We start from the raw sequence: 19,231 nt of genomic DNA on the forward strand, positions 1-19,231 counted from the left end.
TTGAAGTGCATTTTCACTTTTATTTCAAAACTTTAGACAAGTTACTTTCATATATAAATTTCATTTTTTTCCTCTTACAGAATATAAAGATAAATCCCTCATTACTTTAGTATAAAGTGTTTTATAAGCTTGAAGACAATTGCATAAGTGTTTCTCACACAGGGTATCGGAAATAAAGGTCTTTCTACATAAGTTCAGACAGATGACTACTTCAGAAAGAACAGAGCAGTTCAGTCAGATACAAGTGAACACGTGACACTACAACTGTGCAAGTTCAAGTAAGGCCAAGTCAGTAAACATTAAGTCATTGCAAATAAGAGTGGAAAGGTTTGTGAGACATTGGAAGGGGTGGATGGTCTCATATTATAATACTTTTAAATCAAAGATTCAGAGGGATTTAGCTAGAAGACAAGTGAGTTCTTCAATGCCATGAAGCATATGCAAAGACCAAGCAGTGTAGTGATGTTAGTGGAGACTTCGTGCCTGTTTATCCTCAGCATGCTAAGACAAACTACAACCTCTTAAAACCAAGCATAAGAACCACTAATGTTTGAGAAGACTGTTTCAGAACTCAAGTATGTCTTATTTTGGATGGTGTGTAGTTTTTGTCTATTACTTCATCTTGTAAGAACATGTGAAGACAGCGCTCATTCTGTGCCAGTGGGTGGCCTGCAACCCTGGGGAGGAAAAAACAAGCGTTAGTGCTAATGAATCAAACCTGCTTCCAGCCAGCCAGCAAAAAGCAAGGTTTTATATCAATAACCTTTGGTTCTGCACTTAGGTATATATCCTACTTCCAGCTCACTACTAATGACCAGAATGATGCCTGGCAGCAGGATTTGTCACCCTCCCTTAAATGAATTTAGTCCACAGGAATCCTGAGCTGCCTCTGATCAAATTGGAAGCATGTTATGTCATCATCTGTCACCTGCAATTGAGGAGACTATCAAAGTGTCCATCCTAGCATTAGGAAACCTATTTAAGCACAACAAGTGGATTTTTACAGGTTTTGATCCCTTTGACACAAGACACCTTTCTACAGGCAGCTTAACCCCCCAGTTCCCTAATCCACTAGCTGTTAGCCCAGGCAGAGCTAAAGACTTACTCCACCAGGGGGTGCGAAGGTCTTCTGAAGGCTGACACCGTTTGAAGCAGGGACTGACTTACCATGGTCACTATTCCTAGCATGTACAAGCAGCACTGATGCACAGCCAGAGGGTACAAACTATTAATTGCAGATGTCTTTAGATATGAAATGCAGGAGACTGAGCTTATCTGCTCTAGAAGAGACCAGCACCTCTACTGCAGACTTAGTTTTGTTCTGCACATAGACTAAGCCACTATCCTTTTAACAATAAAGGAGCCAAAATTGAATTAGGAGACATGCCCAAGCCTGGAAGGAAACCACAAGGTACTGCCTTTAAACACTTAAAATAACAAGCAGTCTTCTGTGTATAAAAATCCAAGAGAATGATCACTTTCCAGGGATTCTGAGTTATAGATACAAAAATCTAAAACAGTTTAGTTTGGAGAAAAAGAAAAAAGGTACGTTCAGCTTGGTCACTTAAGACAGGCTTCTCATTTTAGGAGGGAAAGCCCCTCATCCTCCCTAAGGCAGCTTGTGTTGGACTTACATCGTCTGTGTCTGTCTACTCTACACTAAATGGAAGTAATCTACTGCAACACTTTAACACACGGGTAACTCCAGTGGTTCAGCATCAGAACTTCCAAACGCTTTGGTGCATCTCCTCCAAGTGTATCTACTAATGCTTATTTTGCCACAGGATTGATTTACTTACCACTACTCACTTGTCATTAAGGATGTCTTTTAATGAGGAAGCTGAGCTCTCCTATTCAGTACTGATAATACAAGCACAGTCATAAAACCTATCAACCTTGCCAGGTGTTGGTAAATGACAAGCAGCCTCAAGCACTAGCTCACCAAGAAGAGAGTCTGGAATAACTAGTTTGAGTTTCATACCCCAGTCAGACTGAAGTTGCTGATCTTTAACTTCAAGAGAAAGATACACAGGAAAATATGACAAGGCAGTAGCATATTCCTTTTCCTTTCAGGAAGGCCTGCAAATTGGTGGTTGAATTGCAGGACTAGATCTGATCTTTCAGATTCAGCTCTTGGTTTCACATGAATACCTCAAACCACATTGGCTTTTCCTCAATATTCTTCACTAAAGAGACCCTCACACATAGCAGCTGCTATTTCAAGAGTCTTCATGTATCACAAAGTCAGGTTCAGGCAGAGGAGCGTTGCAACAGAGCTACTTCTATGAATGTCATTCTAGGTAGTATTGGTGGCAGTGCCAACAAGTTGGCCCAAGAAAACCGACTCAAGTAAGCTGCACTGCCATGATTTAATCCCTCTAGGTTTTACACCTAGAGGGACAAAGCTTCTCAATAACACTCACCTTAACACTCCTGGATACCAAGAATTGGCATTTGTGCACTAAGATTTTTTTCTTGATACAGTGATATCAGTTACAGAGGGATACAGAGGGAATCTTTTCTAGTTCTAGGAAGGAAGACCAGCTTTGAGAATGGAGCAATGTGAGTATTGTGTAAATTACCTTCAGGTCTAAACTCACTGGTACCCAGAGTATTTGGTAGAAGCCTTAAAGTTTCTACATGGTTCAAAACTTTCATCAGTAATATTTGCTTGATGAGTTGGTCATGCCTTTAGAATAAATTGGTACGGTTAAATAGCTAGGAGTTGTACCCAAAGAGTCATCTTCCAGCTGTACTCAAGCCTGCCACTACATCAAAATCTACATTAGCTGACTGCTTTTATGTTTCAAAGGAGGAAAAATTGACCAAGATTTTTTTTTTATACTTCCATAAGATCAATGTTTTACTTGCCTTAGAACTGAACAATTGATACCAGTAAACTGGCCACTCCACTTCTGTCAGCCATACTGAGTTTCTCAGAGATTCCAGTTAAGATGACTGTTGCACTACCAGCTGCTTCAGAACATAAACAGCTCTTTCTCCCCCACCCTACCACTAGACTCAGCACACAAAGCTTACAGTAAGTGCACTACTTCCACATTTAAGAGTCCCAAGCCTGCATGGACAGAAGTTATACTTTACAGTCACGATTAGCTTAACCAAACAGCCTTAAACCCCCCCCACTCCATCTTGCTATAAGCACATCTTTCATATGGTGTAAGGGTACAACTAGATGCCTTGAAAATTCATTACACTTGTCTTTGAACAGAGGAAAAAGCAGTTAAACAGGAAAAAAGCCTGTTAAACAGGCTCAAACTATCGAACAAGATTAAAACGCCCGTGGAACTGACAAGTTTGAACTTTTGAACGGAGCAGTCTCAAATCCAGATGGTCTGAACAGTGTGGGCTCTAAGAGACCAGAAGAGTTCGCTGACTGACAGTATTCCTTCTTAACCACTATTTGGATCCACACTGTTATGGATATTAAAGTAGCTCTTCAGGTTAATTTATGGAGAGCAGTTAGTAGTGTCAGATGGCAGAAAGAACCGAATGACTTTATTTTAATTTCTGCTCACCCTTTGAAAGGCAGTGACAAAATCCAAAGCAAACTATATATGTGTACCTCAGGTAGTATTTTTTAATTACTTGAGGATCTTTCTGAAGATGTGAGAAAACATTCATCATTATGCAAGCTGATAATACTTCACATCTGCAACTAAAGTAAACACTGTAAATCCATTGTAAGCTCCATTGTTCACCCAGTGGAGGACACCTTTTCAGAAATGATAAAGTAGAACTGTTTAGAATGCTATAATTTTAGCAGCAATTTGCATAGATTAACTACAACGCTAACATTTATTTCAGCTGCTCAGGTAAGCATTAAAATATCTAAACCAAACACTCGATGAGCAATGTTAGTATGCCCTGCTGCAAGATCATGTGGAAGTTACCATTCTGAACCTACTGCAGTTACCACAGTTAAAGGATTAGTAGTTGTAATTCCATTTTCCAGAGCAGAGTTCTGGATCTGTCTCCTGATAACTAGATTCACTTACTTGTTTATGAATTGTTCAAGAGCCTGCTTCCTTTCCTCTATAAAGGAATCATCAAATATGCCATCGTCACCTCGGAAAGGAAGCTGACGGAGAAGAGCTTTTCCTGGTAGAGGTGGTACCACAACCTGAAAGATTTAGAAAAGTCTAAGTAAGGGCAGTCTGTAAGCTAGTTCATATACCTCCTGTGCCACCTCTTCCTCCAACAGAACCCAACTCAAATTGCATCTCTAGTGAAGTAATAAAACATGAGCAGAGAACAATATCCATCTACTGAGATAAGTTGAATTCAAGCAGTTCAAACTCTGAATCAACTCAAAACCATCAAGCTCCCTCTAGCATTCTATGTCTGAGGTTAGCTGAAAGACTGACACACTGTTTTAGTTCTGGACACTTTCAAGCACAGTATCTGCTCTGTACCATACATATACTTCATAACAAAGATCACATTTCAGTATCAGTACTCTTAGTAACTCTATGAAGACATGCTTTCACCTTTCATTTTACCCACCTTACTTTCTCTTTCTAGTTCATTCCTTAGCCATTCGAAATCACTGTATCTTCTTCTGACAGTAGATTCTTTCAACTTAAAGATAGGTAGATTTGTCTGAAAACAAGATAAGCTATTGATTAGACAACCTAGGAGTTTTGATAAGCAGAAGCAAGAAACAAGCTGCTGAGTTACAAGCTAGTTCCACTTAAGCAACAATACAACAGCATTGTGATACACTCAGGATACAGCAATACAGATAAAGCTCTGTAAGCTATATAAGTAGATGTGCCTCAAACTGCTAAATTGTGTGCCTCATTCATATGTCATCCTAATCACTGGCATTTTGCCACTGTTACCTCTTAGCAGAATAGCAGATTCAGATGTTTGTAAGGTTGCACAAGCATCTGCTATGCTTAATGTCTCAGGAGCTGGATTCCCAATGCCAACACAGGTGCAAAATCGGTGGGGGGTGGGTAGAAGTCACCTTAATCCACCCAGGCTCCTTTTATTGCATACAAGGGAGCATATTTCAGGTACCAGCATTAAGACATGAACCAAGCTTCCTGTGGTTTTCTGTTACCTGATACTACATCACCTCCAACATCTTTAAAAGCAAAATCAGTGACTCCAACAATTAACCCATTCGGGCCACATGAAGCCGAATATTTGCTAGTACAAGCTGACAGGTTTCAATACCTCAGAAATAAGGGGAAATGCAACACTCATTTTTTTAAAAAAAGGAAAAAAAATAAGAGCTGGGGTAGTACAGACTGGTCAGTCTTGCCTCTGTGCCCAGCAAAAACATGGAGCAGCTCCCCCAGGAAACTCTGCTGAGGCACATGGAAAATAAGATGATTGGTAACAGATAACACAGCATCACCAAGGGCAAATCACGCCCAATTAATTTAATGACCTTCTCCTACATCACCTATCTGGACTTGTGCAAAGAATTTGACACTGCCCTCCACAATATTCTTGTCTCTAAATTGGGGTGACACAGATGGGACAGATGGACCACTTGGTGGACAGGGAATTGGTTGGATGGTGGCACTCAAAGAGTTCTAGTCAACAGCTCAATGTCCAAGTAGAGTCTGGCAATAAGTGGCATTCCTCAGGGGTCAGTATGGGGGCCAGTGCTGTTTAACATCTTTGCCTGAGACACAGACAAATGGATTGAGGTCACCCTCAGCAAGTTTGCTAATGACACCAAGCTGTGTGGCACAGTTGACATGCTGGAACTAGATTATCTTTTAAGGTCCCTTCCAACCCAAATCATTATATGGTTCTACGAAAAGAAGCCACCAAGGCAGAGATGCAGCACAGCATTTGATGCTGATGAGATTAGACTGTTTTGCTACGAAGTTAAACCAAGCAGAGGTCGATTAGGCAGAACTTTCCTAAACAAGACTCAGAGTCAGCATCCAAGTCTTAACACCCTTGAAAGATCTACCAAACAGAAGCCAGGCTTATTATGTTGCACAAGACCACATTAAATTCACAAGCACCCTTGATAGGTATCCTTACACTAACTTGTGCAAGAGCTTCTATTCATTCTTCAGGTATAGTGTTTTCCCATTGTTGTTGTCCAACTTGCACGTTATTTTATGAGCAGACATCGAGAGGTCATTGGAAGAGTGCTGTCTTAGAGCTTCCAAGCTCCAAGACCACAATCTGAAGCTTAAATGTCATTGAGATGGTAAACTAGCTAGACTGTAAATAAAATGTCTGTAGGATGTATGACCTAAAAGCAAGAGTCTGTAACTGCCCTACATAACCAGCAGCAACAGAGTAAAGCTTACTGTTGTCAGACTGCATAGTCACTATACATCTTAGCACACTTTTTCCTTGAGTACCCCAAGGAAGCTGTTACTCACATGGGACTACAGTTAACCCCAGTCCTGCTGTTGGTAGAAGCACACTAGTCATTCTCAGCTAGTGCCCTTTGGGCTTTAAGTCATAAGCTATTTTACTCAGCTTCTGGCCCCAGTTTGAGTGGCTAACCCCATATGATATCATTTGTAGGCTGTTATTCTTAAGCTACCATTGAGTGATACTTCTTGCTGTTCAAAACAGGTTTAATTGCAGAGATACTTTCCCCGCACTAAACAGGTCTATAACTATGGGCCATTGTATTACCACCAGCCAATAACAAGTTTTTGTCTGTCACTGTTCAAAAGCACTTGAGAAGTTAGTCATTTACTTTCATATTATGCTATTTAGCCCATGCTTTACAGATGAAGTACAGAACAGTATTTTGTTATGAAATCTCTTATTGCAAAATGTTGAAGAGTATTCAAGCTCTCCTTTGCAGATAAAACATTGATGATTGTACTAGTGACTAATACTAAAATTGCACTTAAGACTATTATGTCAGAAGTCAGGCTTTCTAAATAAGCACACTCTTCTTGAGGATAACAGTACTCTGCTCAATAGTGAATAAAGCTAGGTCCCCCAGAGTGCATGAAGGGGATTCCCAGAAGCAAAGCACTAGATTATGCTTCTCCAATTTCAGCTACTGGCTTTTTAACCAGGTTCAGCTTTCCGCATTACAACATCAACTCTTTGTCAGTGTCTCTGGTAGAAAGTCCTTTACAATGTTTAACACATAGGCACTCACCTGCAGAAGATATTCCATTCTCCTCTTAAGTTACTTACAAGAGGGATTAGAACTGAATAAAAGCAGCTAAAATTCAATGAGTTTCCACGTCTTCAGGAACTCTTTTCATGCTTTTGGGCATGAAAGCTATAAAGTTAATCTCTAAACAACACATCAGGCTTACAGGTACAATGTGGGGGCAGAAGTGCCAGTTGAGTTCATTTTACCATCTACATTCCCTTTTGAACTTTCAGCATGCTAGCCCAGCTAGCAAGTTGGATAAAAGGACAGTTAGAGTACTTATTTTCCCTTCCAGCTGAAAAACGTTCTCCAATTTTGATCATAAATACTGGAAATGTTCAAACTAAAGATTATGCTAGAAGGCTTCCAATTAAATTAAATGGCTTGTGAGTCACAACTTGACAGCTACATGCTAAAGGAAACTGAGGTTCCCTGTCCTTTGGTCTGAATACAAATTAGAGCTATTTGTTGTTCTAAACCTCATGTTCCTTAAAACCCAGGAACTGCAGCAATTCTCCTTCCTTCAGAAATTAATAGTGAGTAGCATTCTTCAGATGGGCAGCTGCTAGAAAGTTGTATTTTGTACTTGTGTCTGAAGTTCCTATTTTTAACCCAGGGTATATTCACACCTAAATTTACTGCTGGTGCCTTTCTCCTTAAGAAGTATTATCCTATTTGAATAGAACACTTCTTTCATTCAGTAGGGAGGGTTTCTGCATGTTATACTGCCTCCATCTACTGTGGATACATGGTTTTTCATTAAGCAGGCCAGACACTTGCTGAAGCACAGGCTATCACTGGGCAAGAATTTGGTTGGAGACAACTCTAAGGTGTCAATGGAAACTTTCGATTTCTATTAAAGTGTCACTTAAAGACCAAAATTATTCTCAGCTTCAGAGTTCACACTGAGAGTTATCCTTGCTTAGTCATTGAGTTGCCAGCAGCTGTTCTGAATGCTCCATGCTTTGTTTGCCTGCTAGAACAGAGATAAGAGTACGGCACAAAATTTCAAGTCAGGCTAGTTCAATTTTTACAGACATTTCTCCCTGTGTTCATTCAGCATTACAGCATCTTTCTTCTGGCCTGCCAGTAGGCAAAGTCTACTATCATGAAACTCATGACCCACTTTGGCACAGTCCCTGGAGCTCAGCTCATTCCTCTGATAAATTCAGCATAATTACTGCAGCAATTGTTTCTTCTACAGTGTAATAATTAGTCTCATTTTTATAAAAAAATGTTTTCAACAACTTCCTAGTCCAAAACCATGCCTCTGAGCAGTTTGAATGCAAGCCTTCAACCCAAATGGGTTATGCATTACCTAAGACATCAGTCAACCAGTAGTCACTAGTCAGAATTGTAGATGAAGAATTATTGTGGAAGGACCAATAAATCAGCTCTACGAAGTCACACATATCCCAAAATCCTAAGCACAGAAAGATGCTAAGACAAGGCAGATTTTTGCCTAGCACTGCTTCTGTATCAGACTCCATGCATGCACCCATTTGGCTTTCTCCAGCTGTTGTCAAACTAACACTCTGTATGCCCCTGAGTGAGTTACTGGCCAATCCTGTACACTGGAACAAACATTGTCAGAAATAGTGCCAAATTAAATTACATAGTTGAACAGCAGATGCCAAACCCAGACCCTTAAGTCATTCCTGCATTTTTCCACTCAGATCCCAAAAGAGTTTTACAGTCATTTGGCTAGAGTTCAACAAGATGGTAACGGTAGGCAGTCAGTGCCTGCTAATAGATTTCAGGGCAAAACCCATATTCACAGGAACAGTCTCTTCGCCTACATTTATCTTACATCATATTCAAACTGCAAGTCCAACTCCAAGTACAGGAGGTTCCCAACTCACCTCAGAGGCAAACAACAGTCTTTAGCTGTTACTGTGGTCAATCCCTTAGCTATGCCCAATTAGAAGTTCAAAAATTGTTTATGTATACAAGTGAAGAGACTTTCACAGGCAGAATACAAGCAGTTTGACTACTAGTCAATGCTGTCCATTCAGCTTCAAATACACAGCTCCAAAAGGCAGGCGTTCTGGTACACAAATTACCTTAAGTACAGGAGAAAAACAGAGTACTTTATTTTAAATACATTAGTTTATAATTCTAAGTAACTTGACGTGTTCTGTTGCCTAGACTAGGTTAATTTATCTAGTGAGTAGAGAAAGCCTTGCGAATAGCCAGACTTGCTCCTACAAATTTGTTTCCAGACATAAATTAAAGGCAAATAGCATTTGGATTCTTTCCAAGTGCAGGCTGACACTCCACAAGTCTAAGTCTTAACATCACTGCAGGTCAGTTCACCCCTACAACTGCAGAAACTCCACAGGTGTAGTTATCTGGGATAGTTTGAGGTAAATTTGATTCATTTCCTCAACTGCCAATGTAACACTCAGCACCAGTACAGCATTGCCCATGTCTCCCACTCCTAATAGACTAGGAATAAAGCTGCACTGTTGCCATAGCACCTACTTTGATGATGTCTTTTCAAGTAGGTTATGGTAGCCTTGATACAACTCTATTTCCATTAAAATGGAGTGAAAGAAAGCACTCAGCTCACTTTTGATAGAAGCCTGTGGCCTTGACTCTCAGAAGCTAAATTCAAGCTTCTTACTATCTCTTCATACAAGCTGTAATCTTTGTCAAGAGTCTACACCCCCTGGCTACATTTAGTCAGCCATCGGTAGGTCTGGGGTATTACTGTTAGTAGCATTCACGGTGAACAAAAGAGTATCATGGTTTTCTTAACACAAGAACTTGATGTCCTTTAGTACAAAACACTGGCTCCAGCAGTCCACTGTTACTGCAGAAACCCTGTCAGTGGTTTGTTTCCTTCCTGACTTGACATAAGCAGTTACCTCCCTATTTCCTACAATTATAAAGAGCAAGAAAGAAGGCAAACCATGCTATAAACTTCAGTTGCTAGAAGTTTAGTCTTTTGCCACGTACTTTACCAAAGGAAAACCTCTTTCCCCACTGCAAAAGGTCAGATATTTGGTTATTTTTCCCAGTCTGTCCTTTTGTTCACAGCCTAGTTCTACCACTTCCCCTTATTCCCACTTGGTGTCGAGCTCTACTGAAGCATATTACACACAAAAACCCTGCAAGCTGATAGAACCCTGGAAAAATCTGACCATATCTACACAACCACAAAGACTGTCAGTCTTAACTTTAGACAGAGACTTTGCAAAGTCCACTACATTCAGCCCTGAGCTGCTCTATGAGAATTAGCATAGAGCTGCTTGAGTTTTTGCCAAGCTGCATCTATCATCCTCTGACCTAGTTCACCAATATCATGGACAGATGAACTATGGTGTTCCACGGTCAAAAGGCTCAGAGCAGGATAAAAACCTAACATAAGCCTAGGAAAAGCAGAATGTTTAGCAATTCCTTATTCTCAGAAGCCAGGAGCAAAGAGCAGCCCACTTTAAGAAGGACACATGCAGGCGAAGGCTTTTACAACACACTCAGTATTAATAACTCCAGATAATTCCTTCAGTGTTATCAAGTCAAAGCCTCCTCTGGAATACCAAACATTCCTTTTAAAGAGAAGGGATTGCCACTTTTGCACAACTGCAAGGTATAACTGCCATATGCTTTTGTTTGGCCTACTGTAAGGTTAACGTCCATTTCTCACTGAGAATGACTGAAGAACGATCCCCTTAAGTTGGTGCTTTAACATCATTAGGGAACATCTAGGTAACCAGCTATGGTCAAATGGGGCCAAAGAAAAAAATTGCAGTGAATTACTGCAATTGATAGTTTTTATCAGGAAGAAAAGTTCTAATGTGCTTTGTGAGCTAGAGACAATATCCCCACACTTCAGACACGCAAAAAAGGAGATAATTAACTAGTATAGAAACATACTAAGTAGCAGAAATCTGTCTTCATATATCCAGGTTTATTGGTGCAGTAACATCCACATTCTTAAGCAGCCACTTAACTTACAGAAAGGCTGACAGCTTCTGGTCATTAAATTGTAGCACATCTTAACACTTAAAGGGTGCTGTAGCTTAGGCCCACATAAACCATCCCTAAGCTTTATTTCCAGATATAACAGTTGTTTTAAACCACTTAGTTGCACTTTCTTCTGGATTTTAGAGTAAAGCTGGTATACGCTACCTTATAGTTACACTTTCAGGACTGGCCATAAAGCAAACTATGCTGCTATGTGGCCCAGAAGATCCTCTTGTGGCAGTAGTTTTGAGACGGATTCTCAAGAAAGAGCCACAGTAGGCATCCGTTTGCATGCCTCTCTTCAGGTAGTAAAGTATTTGTGTTTATGCCTTGCCTGGAAGATATGGGCTTCTCCATCCACCTTGCATCAAAAAAGCTACAGCAGCAACAGTGATTCCAGACCTTCTGCTTAGTGCTGTATCTCCCAGAGCATTCATGTTATGTACTTGTTAAAACAGCCTCCAGTAACTGGCATTGCTTCACAAAGTGAAAAAATCTTCCAAGAAAATACTTCAATACTTCCACTACAGATAGAAGCTCATAAATGAACAATGCATTATTTAATTCCCCTTATGAGAAAAAAAAAAGTAGAGACCTGACTGCTCTAAAGTTCAAGCTGACACTTTTTTGGCAAGCCATCTAAAAATAAAGATGTATCAAAATGCTCTGGCATCACATGCCTAACTGGATCACAGCCATTTGTCCTACAAAGATCAGTCTTTATTCCATTTGATTTGGTCTGTTTAGCACTGTATTAGAGCACGCTCTCGATACAGGACAATCAAGGCCTGCACTGTATGTGCAGAAATAAAGTTTCAGTGACCAGTTAAACCAATATACTAATAAGTAGTGCTATTCAGAGACTTGGTTATTTTATTTACGCAGTGACAGATGTCAACATCAAACTAGGTTAGTACCTTTGGACTAGGTTCTTGAACCTGGTTTAATCAAAAACCTCTACAGAAAAATCAGCTGCTCAGAGCAAATACATAGAAAAGACTTTGAAATCCACTCTCTTTGCTCTAGAAGTCTTTCATCCAAGTCACTCCACTTCTATGTCTCCCTAGTCAGTGTCCTGGGAAGCCCTTCAGCTACTCTTTTCTGAATTACTGCTCAAAGGAACAGTTAATGTTTGTGAAGGTGCAGTACTTGGGCTGTAGAACAGAGATTAAATCACCTAAATGCATTTCCATTCCTTGAACAGTAGTCTAAAAATAACTAATTGGCAGCAGCATCTAGAATAGAGTATTAAAAGGCTCATTAACTACAGCCAGAGCAGGCTTGCAGTGTGATGCAAGATTTGTAGTAGTATAGAAATACAGAATTAGTGCTGATTATGCATCCCTAAACACATCCACACTGAGTCAGTGTTTAGTCATTACTCCACCACAAGCTTCACTGTGAAACTGAATAATGCTGAAGTCAACTACATGTACCAGCAGAGTTGATTCTTCTTCTGGTGGGAGAGGAATCTGCAACTTCAAATCCTGCCAAACACAGGAAGGACAGAAATTTTGGTACCATTCAAGGACAGAACATCAACACCCCCCATGTTTACCAGATTTAGGGTCACTTTGCCAAACCATGGCAGAAAAGTGCTTTCTGAGCAAGTTACACTATCAGTTTATTTACCATCTTACTCTGACTTATTTGATCACAGAAGTCAGACTCAAATCAGTCAATCACTTAAGTCAGACTGCTATAAATATACTAAAAAGCAAATATTGTGTCCATACTAAGTCTTGAAAAGATGGGTTAAGATGAGAACAGACCTCCAAAAGCAGCTCAAGTTTGGCAGTACTTTGACATACTTCCCCAAACCTTTGAGACTGCTACTATTCTTAACGCTGCAGGCACTTCATAGCTTGTTTGTTCACTTCCTTCCCCACACTCAGTTTATGTAGTCAAGTACCTCTGCAGATTTACAGAAGTTTTTCTGCAGAAGATACAGGAAAGGTGTCTACTCTGCTGCCTTAAAGGGCATTGGTGCCATCCCAGTAATGCATTTCACAACACCTGCAATCACAGCAGCAAGGTTCTACCTTTGTAGACCTCAAGACAAGTCACTGAGCTGTGGAATCTGGAGAAGCTAAGGCGTGCCTTAGTGATTAGTTTAATCATACTGGTTGGAGGCAACAAGCCATTCAACACTAAAGAACAGAATTAAGACGACAAAGGCTTTTTGTTTAACTTCTGTTCGACTAAACAGAATTATTTAACTACTCGGGCTAGTAGCTCCTGTAACAGGTATTTACTAATGCTATCAGTATGAAAATTAATGTCTCTGCACATTCTCACTAACTATAAACAGATAATCTAGCCTTTTAGTCTAGGTGACAAAGCCAACTAAAATAGGCACCACAGGAGCCACTTTTATAGAAAAAGCAACATATTAAATGGCGTTAACAAATGGGTATTTTTCCAAATGTAGCTACTTCCTGCATATCCATATACTTGGTGGACAGCATTCTAACCAATGTTCTTATCTCCTACGGCACTACTTTTACAGTGAGGGTACAACTCTGAAGTGTATCACCAGTTGCTGGGATTGGAGTTTGCTTGTAAAGCTTAAGTCTTGTTTCTTTAAAGGATTTAGCAACAGAAGTTGTTGCACCAAATCTGTTTGAGCAAACTCATTCCTGCTGACCCACTTACCAGAAGAACTATTTGCCTCAGTTACAGAAGTCAAGTGACACCTGGAACTGGACTGGGGACTGAAAACATGCTATAGCATGATATGACAACTGTCATTTGTTCTATATTTGCTTCCTGGAACTCAGAAAGAGGACTGGCTTAGAGCCCATAAGTAGTAACAGGTATTCCATGCTCTTGCTAAAGAGTGTTGACATGTGCAAACCCACCCCAAAAAGGTGTAACAGGTAGAAGGGAACCACCACCACTTCTGACTGCTCAGGAGAAATAGCATAAGGCATGCAAGGGTGTTTACCCTCAGAACTTAACTGTTGGTTCAATTTTGAAGAGATACAGGCAGTTAAGTAACTTGTGGCATTACTTTAGCAGGCAGTCTAGTTTATTTTGTTAAACCATCACACAGTCAGCATACTGTGATCAGCTAGACACCTTTAGACGAGATGACTACTTTTTCAAGTTTTATTTCCCTAGAGAAAGCAGTTGGACCTTCATAGCCTACTGCATTGTTCTCCTTTTTAAGCTCACCCTAAGCCTTCACACAAAGGATACCTTAAAATAGTACAAACTCATTGCTTAATGTTGCTGACGGAAAGCAAATTCTTAAGTACCCTGTCAAGAACATAACCCACCCAAATTTCCTATTTTAGCAATGTGGGATGGCATTTTTTTATAATTTACCACTACTGAACAAGAGATTTTACATTCATTGCCAAGCTGCACTCCAGTGGCATCCTACCACTTTGTGTGCTTTATATTGGTTGTTACAGTGGAAAGCTTTCTATAATCACCTTGTCCAGTTTGCATGTTATTTCATGAAAATTCAGGCTCAGAAAGTCAATACTTTGGCCAACTGATCATCTGTGAGGTAAGCTGCCCTACTGGAAATGTGGTGTATGTTCTACCTGCAGCACTCTTTGACAGCTTAACTGCTTGTGATAGCATTATGCATTCACTGCAATGCACAATCATCCTCCCAGCTTGCAGAGACACCCACTATGAAAAACTAAGTACTGAAATACAACTGCTGTGCTTATCCATTAGTACGCTGCTGAGTGGTCTACCCAAAACTTCTGGGTTCCCCATTAGGCTTTCCGGCTTCCACCAGAAGTCGATGACTACAGCAATACAAGAACCAAAGTATGAGGTTGTTCCACTCGTTGCTTTCCAAGGAACAGATATGCGTCAGCTGCAACACCAGCAGAAAGCTTGCCAACAAAAGCTTTGGGGGAACTGCAGTATTTCACACCAGTAGTTTTGCAAGATACTAGCTACCACACATCAGTTCAGGAGTCTGTTTGCAACCTCAGTCTTCCCCTGAGAAGTTAAGCTCTGAGATTCAGACAAAACAATAGGCAGCATTGCCCTTGGACCGAGTTTGTGAACACCATGACAATGGCACAAGTCTAAGTGCTTCAACACAAACTTGAATCTGTGTCCTTTCTGACAATGTTTCTGGCTTAGCATGATCTCCATCCATAACAACAGACTGTCTAATAGCTTTTACCAGAACCTGGCAGCAGTTAAACCACCCATTTCTGCACGACTTAACATTTTAATGTTGGTGTTAGTGGTAGATGTAGCTTTCCAGATATGACACAGGTAACTCACTCCATCTCAGTTTTCTGCTGTCACTACTAGCAATGCTGTAGTGGCACTAGAAACTGTATCAGCTGCTACTTTCTACGATCACAACCAGTTGTCAAAACAGAGTCTAGGTGGCAATTATCACCCCCCACACTCCAAGAAGTGGCTTTTAGTACAAGACCTACCTTCTATAAATAAAATACTACAACAATTCAGGTTTGAACTCTACTCCCATGACAAAATTTGCATATTAACAACACGGTCTATGTTCTGCTGAGAAGCAATTAATTGATACAGGTTTAGACAGTGAACATAATTCCGCATTACTTGTATTACCTGCTCTGTAGGCTTCCAGCATACACAGACAAACTCAATTTCACAGCTCATGACAGCTATGAACGCATACAGCATCAGTGCACTACACACACAGCAGTGCACAAATGGAAAGGGAATCATCATGTATCATAAGAGATAGTCCTGTACAGAGGCACACACAGAGGCAAGTAAGGAGGGTGGGGGAAGCAATGTTTATGGAGGAGTCAGACTGGGAGGAAGAACAGAGGAAGGTCACAGTACTATCACAGCATACGTTTGCTCAAGTCCCTTTCAAGTCTTCATTACAACAAGAATCTAAAATTTTCTACCACAAACAGCAGGTGGGCTAAGAGGAACCTGGGTTTGTGCTTTCCTTTCTGCTGCAGATACTCAGTTGGGATTTTTCTTTTTAAAAGTATTATTTTTAAATTGCAGCTAATTTGATCTCATTCCCAAGGTCATATCATGGCTAATCCCCTTTTGTATCATCTTCCCTGGATCCAGCAATTCCAAATGCTCAGTCCCACAGAAAGAAAAGTCATTAGGAATTTAAGACACAAATACTTCCCAGTAAGGCAATTACATCTTTCTGCCAAGTGGACAGCTAGGGTCTTGATAAAAGCTGTGTAATGCAACACAAGTTGGCAAGTTTCATTTTGTTCTCACACAGAGGCCAAACACAGGCTACAATTGTTCTAGTTTATTCTTCCTGATCTGTGGATGCATCCTGAAATATAGGAATAGCTACCCTACGTGACAATTCAGGAGCATCAGAATTACAGAAGTATCCTCCCCGGTAGCTTTAGAAGTCAGTTGATATTGCTTTTTTAATTAAAATTACACTAAGCTGAGAACTTAGACCTTTAATACCAGAAAAAACACTCAAGCTTTTAGGCTTGTCTGAAGATGTTTAACAACCAAGGCAGCAGCCCTCAGATGAAGCCTTGTCTGCCATGAAGGCGCCTACACTCCATGTTGTCCAGTGAAAGAAGAACTCACACTGATCCCATGAACACAGTTTCTGCAACAAGGCTTTCTTCTCCTCCACTGCTGCTTGTAATAACTGACCAGGTTCAATCAGCTGAGAGTAAAGCTATAGAAGGTAGCAGACTCAACCATAAGTTACAAAAACCCCATAAAATTTGAAAAGGTCATGTTTCTCAGTCCAACTTATCCCTGGCAGCGTAAACTAAAAAAGGTACCTTGCCTCAATCCCCTGCCAAGCTGTACAGGCAAGGACCATGTTGCAGATACTGCATTTTCCTGTCCACTCCTCCAGGCCCTGTTTACGAAACTAGAAAGTCCAAGAAACATAGTTACAACTTCACATAGCTTTCCTCAAACTCAGGACTATTAGCCTTTGAGGCAAGTCAGTGAACATGACCCTTCCAGCAAAGAAAAAGTATTTTGCAGCACAGGGCAAGAAGCAGCCCTGTTTATTAGGCACTTGATTTATATTTTGGGTAGAAAAGAAAACAGGAATCTCTCTCCCATGTACACCCATCTTATCACTCCAGCTAGCTTTGATCCAGCACGTGTTCCCACTAGACTTATTTACACTTTCTCTATGGGTTTTTGAGGCTGGTGGAATCCTGCACGTGACTGCCTTCTCAAGGCATACCCACCCATATTACTACATCTTGGACAACTGAGACTTTGCCCTCTTCTACAAACTTAAGAACAGACGAGCGATTGCTTACAGTGCAGCAATATTTCAGTGTAACAGCAGTTGCACGCAGCATTGCCAAAAAAAACATTTGTCCTTTGGTTACCCAAAGTGGTGATTCCACTACCACTACACCAGAGTTATCAGCTCCAACTGCTTGTAGCAGCTGGGACCTGCTGTCATGCTGAGGATGAACCTCAATGTTCCTCATCCATCACCTCCCCAGTGCTCCTCATCACACCAGCTGTGGAAGGGGCCCTGAAAGGTGCAACAATGGCAACCACCATAACAGCATTTGTCCTTTGGTCATCCTAACCGAGATACAGTGCCTCCACTACCACTACCCCATCAGAGTTATTGGTCCCAGCTGTTATCATGCCAAGGGTCATTCCCACTGTTCCTCATCCACCAGCTCCCCCCTGTTTCTCACTGCACCAGCTGCGGAAGGGGCCCTGAAGGATGCAACAGCCTGTCACTGTCACTGACTCAGGGACACCCGATTACATAACAGAGAGTGAGCCAGAGCCCAACACTGACACGCAAGCCCCGCATTCACCTTTCTCCTCTCATCTCTGCTGTTGAGGCACCTGGTGGTGGTACTGCGGGCTGGGAAAAAGGGGGTGGGTGGGTGTGTAGATCTTGGGGGGGGCCAGGTATAGAGGAGCATCAGGGGACTAGGGGGGGACAAGGGGAAGAAGCGTAGGTGAGCATAGCAGACACAGGGGGTTCACTGAGAGATCATGGGGAGCTGGGTGGGGATGTGCACTGGGCATCCAGGGGGTCACTGGGGGCTGGCAGGGGGTACTGAGGGTCCAGGGGGGCACTAGAGGCTTGAAGAAGGGGGGGGGCAGCACTGGAGGCTGGGAGAAGGGAGTAAGGGGAAATCTAGGGGGGCCAGGTATAGGTGGAGGAGGAGGGGCCATCAAGAGGACAAGAGGACAGGGAGAGGGATGTAGAGAGTCACAGGTGACATGTGGGGGGAGGGGGGTCCTGGGGGCCAGGCATTGGGGGGCACTGGGGTAGCCATAGCGACCTGGGGGATCACTGGGTATCGGGGAGGGGTTGGATATGTCACAGGGGGGTTGAGGACAAGGAGGCCAGGAGAGGGGAGGAAGCTGAGGGAACCGAGAGAAGAGGCCGGTGGGTAATGTTGGGGGAGCAGGTATGGGGGAGCATCAGTGGACTCGGGGGGTGTGGCGCCCGGGGCCCGCAGCCCCTGTCGGAGCTCACCTTGACGCGGATCTCGTAGGTGGTGAAGCGGCCGCGCCCCACCCCCACGGTCTGCGGGTTCCCCACGTCGATCTCCAGGAAGTTGCTGGGCGGCCCGTAGGCATCGTTCAGGTTCTGCGGCTTGCTGATCAGCCGCCGCGTGTCCGCGATCGTCTCGGCCATAGCGGAGCGGGCGCTTCACCTTCGTTCCTTCCCCGGCAAAGCCGCAACCCAGCGCTGCCGCCCGCCCCGCTCTTATCGCCCCGCCGCCCGCCCGGCGCCCACGCCGCCAGCGGATGCGCCCACCGCCCCCGCACGCGCGGGGCACGCTGGGAGTTGTAGTCCTTAAAGGAGGACCCCGCCGTCTGCCCCCAGCGCGGCCGTCCGCCCTCCGAACTACAGATCCCGGCGTGCGCGGGAGGCGGGGCGCTCGGCCCGGGCGGCGGTGGCGGGGGGGCGGTTCGGGGTCTCGCCGCTCCCCGTCCCGTGCGGGGCCCCCGTAGACCTGCGGCCCTTATGGAGAGCAGGAGGGAAGGAGCGGTGGGGAGGGGCTGTTTACAAAGCCTTGTAGTGACAGGACACAGCTTCCTTGGGCAGCCTGTGCCAGTGCCTCACCAACCGCACAGTGAAGAAATTTCCCCTTATGTCCAGTCTAAATCTGCCCCTCTCCAATTTATACCCATTGCCACCACAAGCCTTTATGAATAGTTTCT

The 19,231-nt window shown here is 42.6% G+C and overlaps 1 protein-coding gene across 1 annotated transcript; it reads right to left on the reverse strand.

Moving 5' to 3' along the window:
- SNX3 (sorting nexin 3) lies at nucleotides 1-18,783 on the reverse strand. The gene is made up of 4 exons (XM_069851679.1): nucleotides 18,540-18,783; nucleotides 4,525-4,620; nucleotides 4,017-4,141; nucleotides 1-677 (listed from the first exon to the last, which is right to left on the reverse strand). The coding sequence occupies exons 1-4, from the start codon at nucleotides 18,699-18,701 to the stop codon at nucleotides 572-574; spliced, it is 489 nt and encodes a 162-aa protein (XP_069707780.1). The 5' UTR covers nucleotides 18,702-18,783; the 3' UTR covers nucleotides 1-571.
- Between the last annotated feature and the right edge of the window lie 448 nt (nucleotides 18,784-19,231).

The sequence above is a fragment of the Phaenicophaeus curvirostris genome, chromosome 2 (genome assembly GCF_032191515.1).
Source record: "Phaenicophaeus curvirostris isolate KB17595 chromosome 2, BPBGC_Pcur_1.0, whole genome shotgun sequence".
Lineage (NCBI taxonomy): Eukaryota > Metazoa > Chordata > Aves > Cuculiformes > Cuculidae > Phaenicophaeus > Phaenicophaeus curvirostris.